At 53.8% G+C, this 22,344-nt stretch overlaps 1 protein-coding gene across 1 annotated transcript in view; it reads right to left on the bottom strand.

The window, feature by feature from the left end:
* The window catches only part of GTPBP1 (GTP binding protein 1), a 47,335-nt gene that overhangs the window by 1,152 nt on the left and 23,839 nt on the right, over window positions 1–22,344 (bottom strand). Inside the window, exons 4-14 of the mRNA XM_038756081.1 lie at window positions 15,267–15,378; window positions 11,625–11,805; window positions 10,658–11,006; window positions 9,095–9,218; window positions 7,705–7,819; window positions 5,106–5,250; window positions 4,657–4,839; window positions 3,628–3,763; window positions 2,853–3,031; window positions 624–827; window positions 88–129 (exon numbers count right to left, since the gene is read on the bottom strand). Coding sequence (XP_038612009.1) covers window positions 88–129; window positions 624–827; window positions 2,853–3,031; window positions 3,628–3,763; window positions 4,657–4,839; window positions 5,106–5,250; window positions 7,705–7,819; window positions 9,095–9,218; window positions 10,658–11,006; window positions 11,625–11,805; window positions 15,267–15,378 — 1,770 coding nt within the window. The remainder of the gene's footprint in view (window positions 1–87; window positions 130–623; window positions 828–2,852; window positions 3,032–3,627; window positions 3,764–4,656; window positions 4,840–5,105; window positions 5,251–7,704; window positions 7,820–9,094; window positions 9,219–10,657; window positions 11,007–11,624; window positions 11,806–15,266; window positions 15,379–22,344) is intronic.

Raw genomic sequence — 22,344 nt, 5'->3', positions numbered from 1 at the left:
GGGAGGATTGCTCCAAGCATTGGGGGAGGGAGAAGAATGGGGGGGAGGAGGTCTTTGGGGGACAGACCCCCGGAAAGCCCAGAATACCTTGCTGCCCTCGCGGCTGTGGGGCTCCTCGTCCAGTGCCGTCTGACGGGAAGGAACAGAGGGGGCGAGACGGAGAGCACAAGTGAGCAGGAGACCGAGGCAGAGAAGACAGAAGTCGGTACCTCAGAGTGGTGGTGGGGAGGGAGGGAGGGAGAGGAAGCAGCTTTGGGGAGAAAGTGGAGGCCCAGACCCAGGCAGGCAAGACCACTGCAAACCACCTCGCTGAGGCAGTGGCCCAAGGGAAGAGTCGGGGAGCGGAGAGGGGAAAGGGTGAGGGGGAAAAGGAGGAGAAAGCAGGCCCGGTGGAGAAGGGTTTCCTGAGTAAGAGCAGCACTGACTGAAGAGCCCCCCATGCCCGCAGTGTGAAGCGGGGAGCCCATGCTGCCCGTCCGTTTTCCAGCAGAGCACGGGGGAAGTGGGTGGCTACCGGAGCAGAGAACTGGACCCGGCTCCGGAGAGGGTCTGCTGTGGGGGACCAGGTTGCCACCGCGTGGCCCCAGGGTGGTGCGGGGGACAGGGGCGGCTACACTACTCACCTGTGACTGGAGGGCTCCAGAGGCCGCTGGCTGAGCGGCCCCCAGGGGGGGAGCCTCCTCTCCGACGGCGGGGCCCCCGGCTGCCAGCCCGCTCGGCAGCCCCCCGTCCTCCCGCTTGCTCGGGGGCGGCCCCTTTTTCGTGGGCTGCATCTTGATCTGCTGCGGTTTGGAGTTCATCGGCGAGTGATTGGACGTCTGGAGGAGCTGGAAAAGGACAGAGATAGAGAAGGGTGAGCCCAGCCGGGGGACAAGGCCGGGTAGAGCTGAGTGGGGAAAGCAGGACGGTGAGAGCCAGGTGGGGAGTCGGTGGGGAGAGTAGGATGGGGGTGAGTCAGGCGGGAAGTGCAGGGAAGGAGGAGTTGGGCGGAGAGAGGGCAGGGGAGTCGGGAAAGTAGAGCCTGTGGAGGAGCAGGGAGGGAGGAACTGGGAGGGAGGAGCTGGGAAAGGAGCTGGGCAGCGGGAGTTGGGGTGAGTCCTCTCCCTCCAGCATAGCAGGACAAGCTGACCCATCTCCGTGGGCTTTCCCCCTCAAACCTCACGCTTCCCAGGCCCCTCTGGCGGCAGATGCCGCTTGTCCGTCCCAGGCCGTTCTGAGGGACAGGAGGGCTAATTGAGGGCCAGCAGAGTGGGCTTTCTAATAAGCCCAACCTCTCCCACTGAACCAAAAAGGCTTCCAACACACAGCCACTGCGTCCACTTCCCTTTCATCAACTCTGGATCCCACCCTCTTCAGTCTTGGGGCCACCCTCGAGGCCTCCGATGACCTCCTTTTGGCTAGACTGAATGAGCTCCGCTCTGTCCTCACCCTCCTCGACTCCAGCCGCCTGTGAGGCTGACGACCACTCTCTCCCTACAGACTCCGGTCCTTGGTTTTACAGTCCCGGGTTTCTCCTGGTTCTCTTCCCACCTCTCTGATTGCTCCTTCTCAGTTTCCCGGCTCGGCTCTCTGTCCTTCCCTCACCCCTTAACTGGGGGTGACCCACAGAGCTTGTACGTACCCCAAAATGTGTAACAGTGCTTGACACATAGTAAGCGCTTAATACCGTTTGGAAAAAAAAAAGCCCCACTAAAAGCCCCCATTCTGGGCACTTATTCTCTCTTTCGCTCAGACTTTCAGTTTTGCTTGGCCTCAGATCCGATCTCTAGGTGTTTGACTCCCTAAATCTCCATCTCCAACCCTTGTCTTTTTGCCTGACAGCTGGACACATGAAATGGTGATCTGGAGGAGCAGGATGAGGAGAAAGAGGAGGAGGAAGGAGGACGACAGTGACACAGCCTGTTTTTCTCCCCACCCCGGGCACCCCATAACTGCAACACAGCCCCCAGCTCTGCCCACTCAGGCCTGCTGCCACCCTCTTAATGGCTCCCCTTCTCCCATCCTGACTCTCCGGATCAAGAGCCAACCGAGTCCTGGCTTCCCTGTCCCAGGCTGGCTCTCCCAGACACAGCAAATGCCATCCCGGGTGAGAATGTCAACCCTAATCAGGCTGGACCCTGACAGCAACAGCCCAGGGGCAATGCCAGTCCTGTGTGCCTAGCGTGGGCACCAATGGGGGCTGGGAGGAACCCTGTGAAAGTTGCCCCTTGACATCAACCACCACTCACATCCTCCCTTCCCCCCCGGCCCGTAGCCCACAAATAATATATTCAAGCCCTTCTCAATCCAACCCCCATGCCTAGGAGTGGGCTGAAAGTGCACGGACTGGTGGAGGGAGGAGGATGGGATCAGGATTCTAGTTCCAGCTCGGCCAGTGGCCTGCTGGGTGACCTTGGAGAGGTCACAACCTCTCTGGGCCTCAGTTACTCCCCTCTTTATAATGGAGACAAGATAGAATGTGAGCCCCATGTGTGAGGGGGACTGTGTCTGATCTGACAACTGTAGGGCTTAATAAATGCCATCACTACTAAATGCTGTGACTGTAGAACTCAGTCCAGATAAACCACCCCCAACTGCCCAGGGAGTAGACACTATCTGGATGCAGGGGGGTGCAAGCGTCCCTAAGGGCACTTAGCCCATGACCTCCGGGGTGGTGGCTGGGGACGGAGAGGTGGTGGGAAGAGTTAAGCCCATGAGAAAGCCACCTGCCCTGGGAAGGCCTTCCTGGAAGATGAGGAGCAAAGGGCTGGCAGAGGAGGGTCCTCTCGGGCAGCTGGCAGGAGCAGACAATGGGTAGGGGGCCCCGGGTGGTTCAGAAACCCGCCAGGCCGAGACCGCCAAGGGGGTTCTACCTTGGTGATGGTGCCCACTGCCTTGGTGCGGCCTTCCCGGAAGACGAGCCGCTGGTCTATGTGCAGATACTCGGGGGTCTTGATGAAGCGGAAGTGCACGGCGGCCTTGTCCCCCGTGCGAAGGCAGTCCTTGTCCATGCTGAGGATGGTGGCCGTCTGGCGGATGCTCCCACAGTGCACTGCCGGGGGCAAGCTGGAGGGTCAGCGGGGCCGCGGGGGCACCGGCCCCGCCAGCCCGACTGCTGCCTTCCGGGCGACTACCAAGCCAACCCAGGCCTCGCTCAGACCCAGACATATCTATTCTATTTATTTTGTTAGTATGTTTGGTTTTGTTCTCTGTCTCCCCCTTTTAGACTGTGAGCCCACTGTTGGGTAGGGACTGTCTCTACATGTTGCCAATTTGTACTTCCCAAGCGCTTAGTACAGTGCTCTGCACACAGTAAGCGCTCAATAAATATGATTGATGATGATGATGATGATGGAGCCCACCCCTCAAGAAGGGCGGGGGTCTGAGGGGCCTCCACCCTCCACTAGCCCGGTCCCGAGCAACTTCCCTGGTCATCCCCCCCAAAACCCACCCGCTCTGCCAACGCTTCTCTGATCCACAGCTGACCTCCACCCTCCGCAGCAAGCGAGGGGCGGGCCCCCTCACCGGGGACCCGGTCTCGGGACCTCGGGTCTGGACCGAGAGAGAAGTCGCTGGGGCCAGGGGGCCTCTGCGGCTTCTGAGCACGGTTGGGGTCAGGATTGGCGGAAGGAGCCGCTCGCCACCTACCCATGGCCTGGTAGCGGGGGCTGATGGTCGTGGGGTGATGGAGGACCAGGATCTCCGCCTCAAACTCCCAGGAGGCTTGGGGGTTCAGCCGCGGGGACACCATCACCATCCCTTTCCGAATGGAGGAGCGCTTGATCTAAGAGGCCCGGAGGAAGCGAGACCGTGGGCACAATCCCGCTTCCCGGCACCTCCCGACACCTTGGAGCAGCGCCCCCGGGGCTTCCCCTTCTTCGTCCCCCGCGGTGCCCCTCCTCGGCCCAAGGCTGTCTGTCCAGCTAAGTCTTTGCAGAGGGGTCGGGACGCGGGTGCTTAGGCCGGTTGGTGTTTCACTCCTGGAAGGCCTTTGACTTTGTGGAGGGAGATTTGTCGGGATGGGCAGGGTGCCCAGATCCTGCTGGACCCCGAGAGGGCCAGGGCGCTGCCCAAGTAACCACATGCATTGATCCCCTGGCCCCCAAGAGCACACCAACATGCTGGACCAAGCCAGCAAGCTACAGGCATCTCCCGGGTCCCAAGGGCCATGGGAGGCCCGGAAGCTATAGGGAAAAGAGGCAGTGGTAGACCCAAGCCTGAGACGACCTCCAGCGACTGACCCCCGGCAAGTTGGCTGCCAAATTCCCCAATCCCAGTGCCCACTGACCCCTACCCTCCATGGACCCCAGCTGCGGCTCCCAGGAAGCCAGAGTTCAAATCCCGGCTCCGCCACTTGCCAGCTGTGGGGACTTAACTTCTCTGGGCCTCAGTTTCCTCTTCCGTAAAATGGGGATTCAATACCTATCCTCCTTCTCCCCCTGGACTGTGAGTCTTGTGTGGGACAGAAACTGTATCCCACCTGACTGGACTGTGCTAAGCATAGCGCTTGGCGCATAGTAAGCCCTTAAAAACCAACCTCCATTTCCATCTTCGATCGTATTCATTGAGCACTTACACTGGGCAGGGAACTGAACTAAGTGCTTGGGAGAGGACAATACCACAGAGCTGGTAGACCGGTTCTCTTCCCACAGAGAGCTTAATGGCAATAAGACTCACCTTCTTCAGGGCGAAGGAGGCGGTCTGGCCCCCGCGCACCTCCTTGACAGGCATGCGCTTGCGGTGGATAGATTTGACGGCGATGGACAGGAAATTGCCGAGGGGATCGGGGCCCAGGAGCAGTGTGTCATTCAGCTTGATTAGGCCCCTCAGGGTTGTCCCGGACACCACGGTCCCCACGCCCTGAGGGGAGGGGGAGGAGGGGTACAAAGGGCAAGGAGGGCCATGATGTAGCCACCCAGCAATACTTGACGGGCACGTGCTTGCGGAGGATGGATTTGATGGTGACAGACGGGAAGTAGGCGAGGGGATCTGGGCTCAGGGTTGTCCCCGAAACCACCCTGAGGAGGGGGACGGGATCCACGGGGCGGGGAGGGTCACGGTGTGGCCACCCCGCCACCCCTCTGCACCGACCCGAGCCCGTTCCCTCGGTCGGGCCGGGGCCTCACCGGGACGGAGTACGTGTCGTCGATCTGGAACTCGGCCGGCTCTTCTTCCCTGTAGCTGGTGCGTGGGGATAGGAGGTTGAGGAACATCTTGAGCAGCTCCAGGTTCTCGCCTGTGACGTTGGAGATCTGGAAGATCGGGCACATCCTGAAGGGGGGGTGGGGAGAGGAGGGCAGTGAGCAGAGACCGGCTAAAGCGGGAGGGGAGAAGGCGAGCTCTGGAGCAGCTGGATGGGGAGGAGGGATGTCCAATGCTGGCCTGGACTGCCCAACCCTGGCAGGGCCCCTGTCAAAGGCAACCAAAGCCAGATTTTCCAACCAGGCGGACCCCCCGAGGGAAGGCACGGTAGGGCCCTGACGGGGCTTTATCGACTGACCCCGACAGAAGTGAGTCGGATGGGATTTAGGTGAGACGGCACCCCAGACGCCACAGCAGCCACTGACCATGGGGGCGTCAGGGACCTAGAGCACTTGGGGGGCGGGAGAAAGAGGTTGGGGACTCTCCAATCAATCAATCAATCAATCGTATTTATTGAGCGCATACTATGTGTAGAGCACTGTACTAAGCGCTTGGGAAGTACAAATTGGCAACACATAGAGACAGTCCCTACCCAACAGTGGGCTCACAGTCTAAAAGGGGGAGACAGAGAACAGAACCAAACATACCAACAAAATAAAATAAATAGGATAGAAATGTACAAGTAAAATAAATAAATAAATAAATAAATAGAGTAATAAATATGTACAACCATATATACATATATACAGGTGCTGTGGGGAAGGGAAGGAGGTAAGATGGGGGGATGGAGAGGGGGACGAGGGGGAGAGGAGAGAAGGGGCTCAGTCTGGGAAGGCCTCCTTTAGGAGGTGAGCTCTCAGCAGGGCCTTGAAGGGAGGAAGAGAGCTAGCTTGGCGGAGGGGCAGAGGGAGGGCATTCCAGGCCCGGGGGATGACGTGGGCCGGGGGTCGACGGCGGGACAGGCGAGAACGAGGTACAGTGAGGAGATTAGCGGCAGAGGAGCGGAGGGTGCGGGCTGGGCTGGAGAAGGAGAGAAGGGAGGTGAGGTAGGAGGGGGCGAGGTGATGGACAGCCTTGAAGCCCAGGGTGAGGAGTTTCTGCCTGATGCGCAGATTGATTGGTAGCCACTGTAGCCACTCTCTAAAAGCCGACTGATGCCCATACCCCAGGCGGCCCACAGCTTCCCGCCATCTGGGGCCCATTCTAGGCTTTTCAAGCCAGGCGGCACCGCCACAAGGTTCTCTCACACTCCTGGGCCGGTTCTGGCAGGCCTGGGGTCAGAAGTGCTTAGAAGAGTGCCTGGCACTTAGTAAGCACTAACTAAATACCATTCCAAAATAAAAACCAGCAGCAGCATGGCCTAGTGAAAGAGTACAGGCCTAGGGGATCAGGGGACTTGGGTTCTAAGTCCAGCTCGGGGCCTCAGTTTCCTCATCTATTAAATGGGGATGAAATACCTGTTCTCCCTCCCACTCAGACTGTCAGCCCTACGTCCGGCAGGGACTCTGTCCAACCTAATTATCTTGTACCTAACCCGGCTCTTAGTACGAGAGCTTGGCTCCAGTGGCTACCAGTCAACCTGTGCATCAGGCAGAAACCCCTCACCCTGGGCTTCAAGGCTGTCCATCCCCTCGCCCCCTCCTATCTCACCTCCCATCTCTCCTTCTCCAGCCCAGCCCGCACCCTCCGCTCCTCTGCCGCTAATCTCCTCACCGTGCCTCGTTCTCGCTTGTCCCGCTGTCGACCCCCAGCCCATGTCATCCCCCTGGCCTGGAATGCCCTCCCTCCACACATCCGCCAAGCTAGCTCTCTTCCTCCCTTCAAGGCCCTACTGAGAGCTCACCTCCTCCAGGAGGCCTTCCCAGACTGAGCCCCCTCCTTCCTCTCCCCCTCCTCCCCCTCTCCACTCCCCCGCCTTACCTCCTTCCCTTCCCCATGGCACCTGTATATATGTTTGTACGTATTTATTACTCTATTTATTTTACTTGTATTTATTTATTTTACTTATACATATCTATTCTATTTATTTTATTTTGTTAATATGTTTTGTTTTGTTCTCTGTCTCCCCCTTCTAGACTGTGAGCCCACTGCTGGGTAGGGACTGTCTCTATATGTTGCCAACTTGTACTTCCCAAGTGCTTAGTACAGTGCTCTGCACACAGTAAGCACTCAATAAATACGATTGATTGATTGGCACATGGTGTCTATAAAATACCACAATGATTATTATTATCATTATGGTTTTTTAATGGTATTTGTTAAGCGCTTATTTTGTGTCAGACACTATTCTAAGTGCTGGGGTAGATGCAAGGCAATCAGTTTGGACACAGTCCCTGTCCCACACAGGGCTCACAGTCTTCATGTCCATTTTACAGATGAAATAACAGAAAAGTGAAGTGACTTGCCCAAGGTTATACAGCAGGCAAGTGGCAGAGCCAGGACTAGAACCCAGGTCCATCTGACTCTCAGGCCCGTGCTCAATCCACTAGGCCAGGCTGCCGATCTCGAGTCCATTCTGCTTAACTGCCCCTTCCCCACAACCAGCTTGAGCCAGGCGGATCTTCTCGCTCCCCTCCCCGATACCTTTCTGAGCTGAAGTTGGAGGCCGTCACGATCACGTCATCCTTGCTCTGGACCAGAACGGGGATCTTCCGGCAGCCGGGGGACTTCAGCAGCCGCTGCAAAAGCTTCAGGGTCTCTAAGAAGAGGGAAACGAGGCAGGGTGAGAACTGTTCTTGCTGTGTCCGGCCCGGCTCCCGGTGAGTGGGGAACGAGTACACTCGTCACTAAGGAAAGCCTGGAGGACCGGGGTCAGGGGGTGTGCAGAGATGGCCCCCCCAGAGCGGCAAGACTCAAGCCAAACCCTTAGCCCAATGTTGGGACCTGTAGTCCCAACAGGCACGTGTAAACTTGGATATGGGGAACATAGTTCTGGCCAGGAGCCCCGCACGGATGTGCTGGGGAGAATGTTGCCATGCAGGCACAGACGGGGCGGCACCAAAGTCCACAAATCCCCGAGGGCCACTGGGACTTGAAGTGGTGGCAGCCTCCCCGCAGACCTACAGGGCCCAAGGTGGAGGGCTGAAGTAAAGAGCCCAGACATCCACACCGCCACATCCCGAGCCACTCGCCCTGGCCTCTCCCTCCTTCCAGGGGCTTGGGCGGGGTCCGTCGGGGGACCAGCCCCAAGGACAGCAATGTTAGATGGGACTGGTGGCCGTGACAGCACACCTCCCAGACTAAGCCCCCTTTTCCTCAGCTCCCCCCCCTTCCACACCGCAACTCACTCCCTTTGATCTTCCCCCACCGGCCCCACAGCACTATGTATATATCTATAATTCTATTTATTTGCTTGTTTTGATATCTGTCTCCCCCCCTCTAAACTGTAAGCCCGTTGTGGGGAGGGATTGTCTCTACTGTTGTACTGAACTTTCCAAGTGCTTAATACAGTGCTCTGCACACGGTAAGCACTCAATAAATACGACTGAATGAATGAATGAGTCAGGGAAGGAGGCTGGATGGGGAGGGTCTACCACCTGATGCCTCGCTGGCCTGACCATGGCTGACCTTGTGGCTCAAGGAGCGGGGGAATGCTGACAGACAATGGGTGGGTCAGAGGAGCAAGTCTTTGTTCCTATCCATCTGCTCCCCAAATCCAACCGACATCTCCCTCTTAGCCGGTCCCCAGGCCCAGCCTGCCTTCCTCCTGTAGAAGGAAGAGAGGTTGCCCCTCCTCCTCCACTGGATCCAACGGCACTTTCAACCCCTTCCACCCCGATTCCAGTTCTGCAAAAAGGAGCTGGTTGTGGGACCCCGGACCATTACCCGCAAAGCAGGATTGAGGGAGCAAAGGATTTGTGGGAAGGGAGGTTCTAGACTGGGCCCCTGAGCCCTGATCTACGAGAGATAAGAGAAAGCCAGTGGACAAAACTCCTCAGAGCCCTCTCCTGTCCGCCCCCTCCCCGCCGTTTACCTTGCAGGATGTTGGCGGGACACATGTCGATCTTGGTGACCACCACAAAGACGGGAACATTGAGGGCCAGAGCCAGGCCCAGGTGCTCCTTGGTCATCCCCACGATCCCTGCGTTGCTGCCCACCTGTCCTCAGGACAGAAGAGAACCGTCAGGGAGGAGAGTGGGAGAACATGTAAGCCCTTGCAGGTGGGACCCGGGGTGGGGGGAAGGGGGTACCCTTCCCCTCTGGGAGTTTCAGTGGGCCAGGGGGAAGGGGTGGGCATACACTCAGTCCCACCAGGACGCGGGTTCTCTTCTCGCATTTAGGCCCAGACGTCATTAAAGGGCACATGCTCCCGAGCACCCGAACCCGTTCGCTGCCAAGCGAGCTTCCTGTAACTCGGGAGAAGATCCCGTGTTCGTCCCAGGAGAACGGGGGGACAATGAGTCTGGGACGCAGGGGAGAAAATGGGAACTGGTGATATTTAGACAGAGAGAAGGAGGGGGAGGAGAGGCTGTTGTCAAGAGCTCGCCTGGCTGAACTTGCAAATCAAAATTTCCACTGAGGATGAGGAGAGCAGCCCCCATGGCCAAGGCACACCCACTTGGGCAAGTGTTGCTGCCGATATGAGCCGATGGGATTTGGGGGTGCTCACGGGCCGGTTCAGGGGCACAGCCTGTCACCGGACCTTGGGCTAGCCCACAACTGTTTGTTAGCCAAGCAAAGGGAGGGGAGGGTGGTTGATGGATTGGGACCAATTATAACATTACTAAGAATAATAATTCTTAAAAAATTTGGTCAAGGCCTACGTACTGGAAGACACCCAGTTACTTCCAGGCAAGTGAAATAACAGCAGCAGCTGCCCTAGTGGAAAAAGCATGGATTTGGAAGTCAGAAGACCTGAGTTCTAATCCCAGCTTTGCCAACTGCTTGCTGTGTGACCAGGCTGCCGGATTTTTTTCTTTAAATGTTATGTTAAGCGCTTTCTACTTTACTATGTGCCAAACACCGTGCTGAAGTCTGGGGTACATACAAGCTAATCAGGTTGGACACAGTCCCTTTCCCACACAGTCTTAATCCCCATTTTACAGATGAGGTAACCGAGGCACAGAGAAGCGAAGCGACTTGCCCAAGCAAGCGGGCAGAAAGCAGACAAGAGGCAGAGCCGGGATTAGAATCCAGGTCCTTCTGACGCCCAGGCCCGTGCTCCGTTGTTGGGTAGGGACCGTCTCTATTATGTTGCCAACTTGTACTTCCCAAGCGCTTAGTACAGTGCTCTGCACACAGTAAGCGCTCAATAAATACGACTGAATGAATGAATGAATGAATGAATGAATGGATAGGCCATGCCAAGTCCCCCAGAGGGTAGAGACCCGGGCATCCGCTTGGGTCGACCCCTGTGGGGTCCGGGGAATCGGGGCTAGATCTCGCTTACCTTCGGCCCAGTTTCCAAACCCAGAGGCCGCGGAAAACCCAGCCCAGGCCCGTTGAGACAGAATCTCGAAGAGCTACCGCGCTCACGGCGTCCACGCATCTACTCCTCAGGGCCTTCTCCCAGCACCCACCCCCCGCCCCCAATTACCATGAGCATGCAAAAGTCCGGCAGGTGGCCGGTCATGCCGAAGACGGTGGTCTTCAGGTACTTCTCGTGGCCGGCCAGGTCGATGAAGGTGATGACTTTGGTGGACTTCTCGCAGATCTTGGTCCACTCCAGGCTGCCGCCGTGGCTGTCGGGCTTGTTCACCACGTTGCCCTCGCTGTCGAAGCCCAGGATGTCGTTGCCCACGCTGCTGGTGCGGCCCGACTCGATTTCGTGCTTGTGGCGGAACAGCTTCTGCCGGGCAAAGCCCCGGCCGTTGTCCAGTTCCCCGTGAGTCAGGACGCCCAGCAGGGTGCTCTTGCCCGCGTCCACGTTGCCCACGACTGCTACCCTGTGTGCGTGTGGGCGCGCATGGGGATGTGGGGGCGGGCAGGCGTGTTGAGCCGGGGGGGCGAGGGTGACACAGACCCAGATGGAGAGGTGTGAAAGGGAATGTTGTGGGAGGGAAGAGACAAAACACCTGTGAGTGGCGGGTATAAAGCAGTCGCTCCCCTCGCCCCGCCTAAGATGCAACACCCGCCCCAACCCCCAGCCTCCGGTTGGTCAGCCATGAGGTGGACAGGTTCTCCCGGTCTCACGGGGCAGAGTGCGGAAAGGGGCGTGGGGGCTGACCAGCCGCTCCACAAAGTCTTGTCCAACAGGCGAGCGGCCACCCGAAACCCAAGGTGGGCCCTGATTCCCCCGCCGGCCCCCTACGGTGGTCCATCGTCTCGGATACCCCCTCCCTCTCCCCAGGGACTCAACGGCCACCTCGGTCTTGCTCGCCAGACGCGGCCACGCACTCCCGCAACAGAGACGGAAAGGCTTGGGGGTCCCGCAGCTTCCCGACCCCCTTTTAAGAGGAAGGCGCCGAAGGCCACGGCGAGGCCCTGGTGGTCTCGGCCCCCAGCCCATCCCAACCGTGGCCGGGACCGACCCGGGCCATCCTGCTGCCCGGCCCCCGCCTCACCTGACCTCCAGGAAGTCATTGTCCCCGACCCGTTTCCGGACGAGGTAGTCGCGGACTCGGCCCCCGGCCTCCAGGTGCTCCCGCAGGAGGATGACGTCCGCCTCGATCTGCTCCGCCATGCTCTTCACCGTGGCGTAGGATGCCTCCATGTCCGCCTCGCTCAGCCCGTACTCTGTGCCATCTGACAGGGAGAGGTCCCCCAGTCAGGGGGTGGGGGGGGCCAAGCGAAGGGGAGCGTCCCCAGGGGCACTTTCATTCATTCGGTGAATCGTATTTATTGAGTGCTTACTGTGTGCAGAGCACTGGAAAAAGCACTTGGGGAGTACAAGAGAAAACTAAACGTCCACAGCATCACCTGGGGAACACCCGTGTGAGGAGAGCGCCAACACCGTCCACGATTTGGGGCAGGCCGGTAGGCTTGGCAGGACAGGGATGGGACTCCTCACTCATGCAGGCCCTCCGAGGGAACGGTTGTGGGGACAGGGTGGGGAGGAGATGCAGGGAAGGAAATGGAGACTTTTGCCTCTGAAATGCTCTTAACTCTTCCACGCTCAGGACGACTCCAAGTTCAATTATTCGCCCTTCTCTCAAAGTGCCTTCCAACTTTGGCGGCGAGGAGTTACTCAAGTGCTTGGTATGAATGGTACTCATCCAATACGGTCAATGGCGCCCAAACGGGTGGCCACTCAAAATCCTCCCCGGAAAAGCCTGCTGAGTGGCTCAGATGGTGCCACGGAGGACAGGTGCCGGCAGCTAGGACGAGGCCCCATTTCCGCCCCGCCGCTGGCTGACTCTATTCCATCCACCGACAACCGCCCCTGGGTCAGGCCCGGTGCTACGGAGGAAAGTCTCGTGTGGAGTCAAGTCAGACTGAGAACCCCGGGGAAGACCGAGGCAGGAGGAGGCTCGGGACCTTGTCCAGGGTCACCCGGTGAGACGGTGAAGGAACACGGGTGTTCGGGGTGCTAGACGGGGTGCCAACCTCACGTGGCGCTTCCAGAAAGCTGTCCAACGAAGCTCTGGGAAGACCTTCGGGTCTATAACAGAAAGGACCTGATGGCGGGCTTCCCCAAGATGGCCACACTGGGGGCAAAGGTCAGCAAGCTTTGGTGAGCTCAATGTGCCTGGCAGGTGCCATGCCAGGGAGCGTCCTCTCTCACTTACTGCTTGGCCGGGGGAGTAAGGGCCGAAGTGGCTCTTTGACGAGTTCTCTGGCAGAGGCTCACCTCATCTGACCCCGACCACCCAAAGGTCGCACCAGTCCACCCGAGTCTGTCAGTCGGTTGGTCAATCGTATTTATTGAGTGCTTACTGAGTGCAGAGCACTGTACCAAGCGCTTGGGAGAGTAAAATATAACAGACACAATTCCCTGCCCAGATATTTCAACCCTCCCTGTGGCCTGGGGAGGTGGGCCGGCAACCTCCACCTCGTTTTACAGGTGTGGAAATCGAGTCTAGAAGAACGTGACCCAATCCTAACCATCAGTAATGGTGATAACTGTGGCATTTGTTAAGTGCTTCCTATGACCTGTACTACCACACTGGGGTACATACAATTAGACAGTTACTATTAAAGCTTGCACTATGGACCCAGCCACCCAGAAATAGGGAGTTCTCTCAAAGTTTCCTGAAAGATCTGTTCTAACCTGGGATCCTTACAGATGAGTAGTACAAAGGAAAAAAAAAAAAAAGACTTTGCCCTGACGGAATAACTTCCGAGGGAACACGCCTTCCGAAGACATGCTTAGAGCATTTGGAAAACATTATTTAATCTAACCTTGCAAACCCTCTGGGGCAGGGAAGCAGCATGGCTTAGTGGAGAGAAAGGATGGGCTTGGGAGTCAGAAGGACTGGGATTCTAATCCCAATACTGCCACTTGTCTGCTGTGTGGCCTTGGGCAAGTCAGTTCACTTCTCTGGGCCTCAGTTACCTCATCTGTAAAGTGGGGATTGAGGCTGCGAGCGCCATGTGGCAGCAGCGAGGGTGGTCCGGGTCTGGGATGTGCTAATCGGGGTTTGTATCGCCTCTGGAGTTTTAGGGTGGCAGGATTAGCCGGGTGTCAACCGGTCACGGCTGGACTGGCAAGCCATTAAAGGGAGGGGACAGGGAGAGACTTGGAGAGTACCCGGTCTTCGAACCTTATTTTCCTGAATTCAGTGTGTTGTACTTTCCAAGCGCTTAGTACAGTGCTCTGCACACACTAAGCGCTCAACAAATGCGATTGAATGAATTGAATGAATGAATGAAAGGGTTTTCCAAGTGCAGGAAGGCTTAGACGGTCGCTCTAAGGGTCACACAGTGAGTCACGTGGCTTTTCCATCCATCTCCTGACTCGGTCCTGAGATCGCATGGCCCGCCGCCCCCCGGCTTCTCCACTCACAGGGGGCCGCTGCGAGCGCCAAGTGTTTCGAGGGTAGCAAATTCAGAAGAGAAAAACTCTCCTTGTCTGAAGGTGCCAGTCGCATCCCGAAGTGGCTTGTCCTGACTGGTGGGGCAAGTGTAACTGAGGGCCACGTCCCCTGCTGATGAATCAATCAATCGTATTTATTGAGCGCTTACTATGTGCAGAGCACTGTACTAAGCGCTTGGGAAGTACAAATTGGCAACATATAGAGACAGTCCCTACCCAACAGTGGGCTCACAGTCTAAAAGACTGATCAGCAGCAACAATCACTGCCAGCTCAGGGAAGACCTGATGATGTCATTTATTTATTTTTATTGGTGTCTGTCTTCCCCTCTAGCCCAGTTCACCACCCCTAGGAAGCAGTGTGGCCTACCGGATACAGCACGGGCCTGTGAGTCAGAAGGTCATGAGTTCTAATCCCGGTGTCACTACATGCCTGCTATGTGACCATGGGCAAGTCACTTCACTTCTTTGGGCCTCAGTTCCCTCATCTGTAAAATGGGGATTAATAATAATAATAATGATGGCATTTGTTAAGCGCTTACTATGTGCAAAGCACTGTTCTAAGCGCTGGGGGGATACAAGGCGATCAGGTTGTCCCACATGGGGCTCACAATCTTAATCCCCATTTTACAGATGAGGTAACTGGGGCCCAGAGAAGTGAAGTGACTTGCCCAAAGTCACACAGCTGACAAGCGGCGGAGCCGGGATTTGAACCCATGACCGCTGACTCCAAAGCCCAGGCTCTTTCCACTGAGCCACGCTGCTTCGCTGATCAAGACTGCGAGCCCCACATGGGACTGGGATCGTGTCCTATCTGATGACCCTGGACGTACTCCAGCACTTAGAACATGGCTTGGCACATAGTAAGCGCTTAAATACCACAACTGTAATGATCATTATGGGGAAAGTTCTTTATAAGATGGGGACGGCGGGGGCGTCAGGGTTCTCACCACCTCCCGGTATCCATGTGGGTGTCTGGGGGTCAGGGGCTGGGAAGGGGGGAGAAAAAGAGGAGTCGCTTCTAAACAACCAGCCGACCAGATGTGGAGTCCTGTCGGATCCATCTCCGCCGACAAGCGGCACACGCCTCTGGGCAGCTCGGGGCCCTCCCATCCGACAAGGAGTCCTGCCACAGTATTTTCTCAGAGAGGAAAGCTGAGAAGCGCTCCAGGGGGATTCTTCCTTGTGCTCTTTCTTCCTTGCCTAGAGAGGGTGAAAGAGGAACCATGCTCACCTGATCCCTGTCCGATGACGTATATCGTCTCCCCACAGCCCTCATCCATCCTCTCCCACATCTGCCGAAGGAGGCTGTCGTACTGCTCGGACGTGGGGCTCACCAGCACCAACTACAAGAGAAAACCGACCGCTTTAAGGACCGCAGCTCTCCCCCCACCGCCGGCTTCGGAGCCCTCGGGAAAACACCTCCGGATGGTACGTTCCTTGTGGGCAGGGAATGTGTCTTACCAAGTCTGGTGTGGCGCTCGGTATAGTACTCTGAACACAATAAGCAGCATGCCAGGCACGTAATAAGCGCCTACCAAATACCATAATTATTATTATTATTACTACTAAGTGCTCAGTAAGCACCACTGATTAACTGACTGATCTCCTCCAGGAGACCTCGCTCAGTTCACATTTCCTCCCCCCTAGCAGCAGCTTCCAAGACACCTGCACAAACGCCCCAAGCCCTTTTGTGCATCTCTTACATCATCTATTACCTAAGCTCTTATAATAATAATAATTATTATGGTACTTGTTATGTGCTTACTATGTGTCGGGTGCTGGGGTAGATACAACCTAATCAGGTTGGACACAGTCCTGGTCCCACATGGGATTTACACTCTTAATCCCCATTTTGCAGATGAGGGAACCGAGGCACAGAGAAGTGAGGTCACTTGCCCAAGGTCGCCCAGCCGATGAGTGGCAGAGCCAGGATCAGAACCCAGCTCCTCTGTCTCCAAGGCCCTTGCTCTTTCCACTAGGCCACACTGCTTCTTGGAGTTAAATACTGGAGCTTCTCAAGTCCTCAAAATTCGCACCGTTCACGGTATCTGCCATCTTGCCTCCCCTCTCTGTACTGCTTGCTTCCCAATCAATCAATCGCATTTATTGAGCGCTTACTGTGTGCAGAGCACTGTACTAAGCGCTTGGGAAGTACAAGTTGGCAACATATAGAGACGGTCCCTACCCAACAGTGGGCTCACAGTCTAAAAGGGGGAGACAGACAACAAAACCAAACATACTAACAAAATAAAATAAATAGAATAGATATGTACAAGTAAAATAAATAGAGTAATAAATATGTACAAACATATATACAGGTGCTGTGGGGAAGGGAAGGAGGTAAAGTGGGGGGGGATGGAGAGGGGGACAAGGGGGAGAGGAAGGAAGGGGCTCAGTCTGGGAAGGTCTCCTAAGCCCAAGCCCTCTTGACATGTCAGTGTTTTTTTTTTCCCCCAGTACTTCCCCCAGTGTTCCAACAGCTTTTCAGTATTGAAGTGTCTCAAGGTGAGCAGGCTGTTCTTGGTAACACCTTAGCAGATGCTCAGGAAAGGAGAAACACCTCCCTGTTCTAAGCCACTCCTAGCCCACATTCCTAGGGCATGTGTTTTTTTTAATGGTACTTGTTAAGTGCTTATTAGGTGCCAGGCATTGCACTAAGAGCTGAGGTAGCTACACGATGACCACACTACAAACTCACCTACAATTTGCTCCCAAGCACTCCGGATTTTCCACAGTGTTGCCGAGATTCTCCTGCCCCCCTGGATATCATCATTAACAGTATTTACTGAGCACTTACTATGTGCAAACACGTCCCCGGCAGACCACCCAGTAAGCACAGAATAGCCACAATTAACTGAAATATATCCCGTCTGCACTGGAGTCGGGTATATTTCTTTGCAGCTTACCAAGTTGACTATTATTCTCTGCTAATAACTTCTCTTATTTGGACGTTTTATGTAAACGTCAGGACCCTAGGTTATGCCCAAACTGTCAATCACCTCCCCATCAGATCTCTCCTCCATCCTCACCCTGCCTCTGTCAAAACTGCAGTTTAAGCGCCTCTGCTGCAGGATGCGTAAGATAAGAAGAGGGTTCACTCCCTTCCACGTGGCTGGAGAGATATTTCCAAACAGAGTATGGGAGGGAGGTGGGAGGGTGAGGAAGAGAAAGAGCCAGAGTCCCGGGAGGATAAGCCTTGCACAAGTCTGCATCCTTTTGTCATTCCATTTCCCAGTCACAAATCTACCACTTTTCACAATAATGATCTTTCGGGCCGCCGGTCAATCGTATTTACTGAGCTCTACTGTGTGTACAGCACTGTACTAAGCGCTTGGGAGAGTACAATACAGCAGATATTCCTTGACGACGGCGAGCTTACAGTCTAGAAGGGGAGGCGGATATGAATATAAATAAATAAATGACAGATATGTACAAGAGTGCTGGGAGGGGGGATGAATAAGGGGCAGAACAGAGTTGGGGGTGAGGAAGCTGGATTTTGTTCCTATTTCCACTACGATAGTCAAGCCAGTGAAGCTCGTAGTGGGCAGGGAATGTGTCTGTTTATTGTTGCATTGTGTTCTCTCCCAAGCGCTTAATACAGTGCTCTGCAAGCAGTAAGTGCTCAATAAGTACGACTGAAGAGATGAAAGGAAGTCAGGATGCAGGCTCAGGGCTGACTGAGAAGGAAGGCACTAGATGCTAAAGATGGGGATGTTGAAGAGGGCAGGGTTAGGGTGGAGGCCCAGATCGAAGCCAAAGCCAAGGCCGCCGAAGTCGTCATCATCATCATCATCAATCGTATTTATTGAGCGCTTACTATGTGCAGAGCACTGTACTAAGCGCTTGGGAAGTACAAATTGGCAACATACAGAGACAGTCCCTACCCAACAGTGGGCTCACAGTCTAAAAGGGGGAGACAGAGAACAAAACCAAACATACTAACAAAATAAAATAAGTCCCGGGAAGTTCATTCATTCTCTCCTGGGAGACACGTGGCTGAGGTGACCTCAAAGAGCCTTAATCGTCAATCAATCACTTTGTCATTATGAGTCTGTGTGCAGGCTCAAGGCAGAACGACTTAAGTCAGACAAATGTGTTCCAAACCCACAGAATGAGTCTGTGTTCAGGCTCAAGGCAAAACGATTTTAAGTCAGACTAATGTGTTCCAAACCCACAGAGCTTCTCCATTCTGACCCAGAGCCATTGTGGCCTTCTCTGGCTACTTCCCTCTCTAATGTGCCTTGCCCTCCCCCTCCCCCGACCTTGTTTATAGTAATTTTTAAGTGCTTATTATATGCCAGGCACTGTATACTAAACGCTGAGGTGGATAGAAGTTAATCACGCTTGACACAGTCCCCACCCCAAGTGGGGCTCATAGTCTCAATCCCCATTTTACAGATGAGTTAACCAACACACAGGGAAGTGACTTGCTCAGGGTTATAGAGCAGATGTGTAGCGGAGCCGGGATTAGAACCCAGGTCCTTCTAACTCCCAGGCCCGCGCTCTAATCACTAGGCCACGCTGCTTCTCCCGCTGTCTTTCCAAGAACAGTTCTTCGGGTGGTTGGCACCACTCTCCGCCTTGGCCTGACTCCGCCACGTTGGCTGATCACCTGACAGGCCAGTTTGGCCAGACCCTTCCCTTTTTCAACTCCCTTCCCCCTTTGACACACTTCCATTTTCCAGGGCATCTGCGGAGACTGTGAGCTCAACAGGGGACAGGGACTGTGCCCAGCTAGATCCGCCTGTATCCACCTCAGCGCTTAGTACAGTGCCCGGCACATGGCAAGCGCTGAACAAATACCATCATCACTATTATTAATCACCAACTGAGTCTGCCCTCCTGCTCCCCAGCCTCCAGAGACCTGGTCTTCAAAGGCCTAACATTTGCCCCCTCCTCAATTTTGTCCCTCCCCACCACGCCAATCTGTCCAGGGGTCCTGTACAGTGCCTTCATTCCGGTGCTTAGAATAATATCTCAGTGTCTGGCACAAAGTAAGCACTTAACACACACCATAATTATTATTATTAATTCCCACACACCTCCCGTAGGGAAACGACCACCTGCCTCTTTTTTTTCTTTTTCTATGGTATTTGTTAAGCCCTCACTACCTGCCAGGCACGATACTGAGCGCTGGGGTAATCAGGTTGGACACAGTCCTTGTCCCATATGGGGCTCACTCAATCAATCAGTTGTATTTATTGAGCATTTACTGGGCTCACTCAATCAATCAGTTGTATTTACTGAGCGCTTACTGGGCACAGAGCACTTACTGGGCACAGAGCACTGTACTAGCCCTTGGGAGGATACAGAATAACAATGTAACAGAATTGAGAGACACGTTCCCCGCCCACAATGAGCTTGCAGTCTAGAGGGGGAGACAGACATTAATAAAAATTCCGGATTGAGTTCGGTGCCTGCCACATAGTAAGTGCTCAACAAATACCATTAAAAAAGCACTGTGGGGCTGGGGGAGGAGTCAAGCAAGGGAGCAAATATAATAATAATAATAATGGCATTTATTAAGCACTTACTATGTGCAAAGCACTGTTCTAAGCGCTGGCAAGCGGTGGCACGGAAGGGAATGGGAGAGGAGGAAATCAGAGTTGAGTCAGGGAAGGCCTCTTGGAGGAGATGTGCCTTCAACGAGGCTTTGAACGTGGGGAGAGTAACTGTCGGATTACAGTCTTCATCCCCATTTTACAGATGAGGTAACTGAGGCCCAGAGAAGTGAAGTGACTTGCCCAAGGTCACCCAGCAGACAAGCGGCGGAGCTGGGATTAGAACCCAGGTCTTCTGACTCCTAAGCACGGGCTCCATCCACTGGTCCACACCTGTATATATGTCTGTACGTATTTATTACTCTATTTTATTTGTACATATTTATTCTATTTATTTTATTTTGTTAGTATGTTTTGTTTTTGTTGTCTGTCTCCCCCTTCTAGACTGTGAGCCCGCTGTTGGGTAGGGACCGTCTCTAGATGTTGCCAACTTGGACTTCCCAAGCGCTCAGTCCAGTGCTCTGCACACAGTAAGCGCTCAGTAAATACGATTGAATGGATGAATGAATGCTTCTCACTGCGCGGGTCTCTCACCAAGCTGGGAATCTGAGGTGGGCAAGGTGATGGGGGGAGCGGGAGGGCACTAGATGTGTCTGGAAATATGGATGCCCTGAACGTGGGCACTCCTGTGGGTCCAACAAGGGGGCTCCGCGGAGAGGGGGGAACCAAATCAATCAATGACACTGACTGACCTCGTTGTGGGCAGGGAATGTGTCTGCTATATTTCCAGGGGACTCTCCCAAGCGCTTAGTACAGTGCTCTGCACACAGTAAGCGCTCAGTAAATACGACTGAATGAATGGCAACCTGATTACCTTGTATTTACCCCAGTGCTTAGAAAAGTGCTGGGCACATAGTAAGTGCTTAACAAGTACCATTATTATTACTATTATTATTATTATTACAGTGCTTGGCACATAGTAAGTGCTTAATAAATACCATAATTATATTTATTACAGTGCTTGGCACATAGTAAGTGCTTAACAAATACCATTATTATTATTATAGTGCTTGGCACATAGTAAGCGCTTAACAAATACCATAAGTATTAATATTACATGAGAAGCAGCGTGGCTCAGTGGAAAGTTATTATTATTATTATTATTACAGTGCTTGGCACATAGTAAGCGCTTAACAAATACCATAAGTATTAATATTACATGAGAAGCAGCGTGGCTCAGTGGAAAGAGCCCGGGCTTTGGAGTCAGAGGCCATAGGTTCAAATCCCGGCTCTGCCAATTGTCAGCTGTGTGACTTTGGGCAAGTCACTTCACTTCTCTGGGCCTCAGTTCCCTCATCTGTGAAATGGGGATTAAGACTGTGAGCCCCCCACGGGACAACCTGATCACCTTGTAACCTCCCCAGAGCTTAGAACAGTGCTCTGCACATAGTAAGCGCTTAATGAATGCCATCATCATTATTATTATTATAGTGCTTGGCACATAGTAAGTGCTTAACAAATACCGTTATTATTATTATTACAGTGCTTGGCACATAGTAAATGCTTAACAAATACCATAATTATTACTATTACAGTGCTTGGAACATAGTAAGCACTTAAATATCATAATTGCTATTATTACTATTACAGTGCTTGGCACATAGTAAGCACTTAAATACCATAATTTTTAATATTGCAGTGCTTGGCACATAGTAAGTGCTTAATAAATACCACAATCACTATTATTATTACAGTGCTTGGCACATAGTAAGCGCTTATCAGAGGAGAGAAGCAGCGTGGCTCAGTGGAAAGAGCCCAGGCTTTGGAGTCAGAGGTTAGGGGTTCGAATCCTGGCTCCGCCACATGTCTGCTGTGTGACCTTGGACAAGTCACTTAACTTCTCTGGGCCTCAGTTACCTCATCTGTAAAATGGGGATTAAGACTGTGAGCCCCCCGTGGGACAACCTGATCCCCTTGTAATCTCCCCAGCGCTTAGAACAGTGCTTTGCACATAGTAAGCACTTAATAAATGCCATCATTATTATTATCACATACCATAATTATTATTCTCTGTGCCTCAGTTATCTCTGTGCCTCAGTTTTCTCGTCTGTAAAATGAGGATTGAGACTGAGAACCCCACACTGGACAGGACCATGTACCACCTGATGTGCCTGTATGCACCCCAGCGTTTAGATCAGCATGTGGCACATAGTAAGTGGTGAACTCAAGCGCTTAGTCCAGTGCTCTGCACATAGGAAGCGCTCCCAGCGCTTAGAACAGTGCTTTGCACAAAGTAAGCACTTAACAAATGCCATCATCATCATCATCATCATCAATGAACAACTGAATGAACACCTACTGGGTGTTCATCATAGGGTCATCAGGGTCACCTGGGGCACCCACCCGCTGAGGGGGCGGCCGAGGGAGGGAGAGAGAGGACCCACTCCCTCATCATCATCATCATCAATCGTATTTATTGAGCGCTTACTATGTGCAGAGCACTGTACTAAGCGCTTGGGAAGTACAAATTGGCAACATATAGAGACAGTCCCTACCCAACAGTGGGCTCACAGTCTAAAAGGGGGAGACAGAGAACAAAACCAAACTTACTAACAAAATAAAATACACAGAATAGATATGTACAAGTAAAATAAATACATAAATAAATAAATAAATGGAGTAATAAATATGTACAAACATATATACATATATATATATATATATATATGTATATACCTTTAACCCCTCACCCCGCCAACCCATCATTCATTCCATTGTATTGATTGAGCGCTTCCTGGGTGCAGAGCA

The sequence above is a fragment of the Tachyglossus aculeatus genome, chromosome 14 (assembly GCF_015852505.1).
Source record: "Tachyglossus aculeatus isolate mTacAcu1 chromosome 14, mTacAcu1.pri, whole genome shotgun sequence".
NCBI lineage: Eukaryota > Metazoa > Chordata > Mammalia > Monotremata > Tachyglossidae > Tachyglossus > Tachyglossus aculeatus.
Note: the sequence above shows the minus strand (reverse complement) of the source record. Positions and strands in the feature narration are given on the sequence as shown.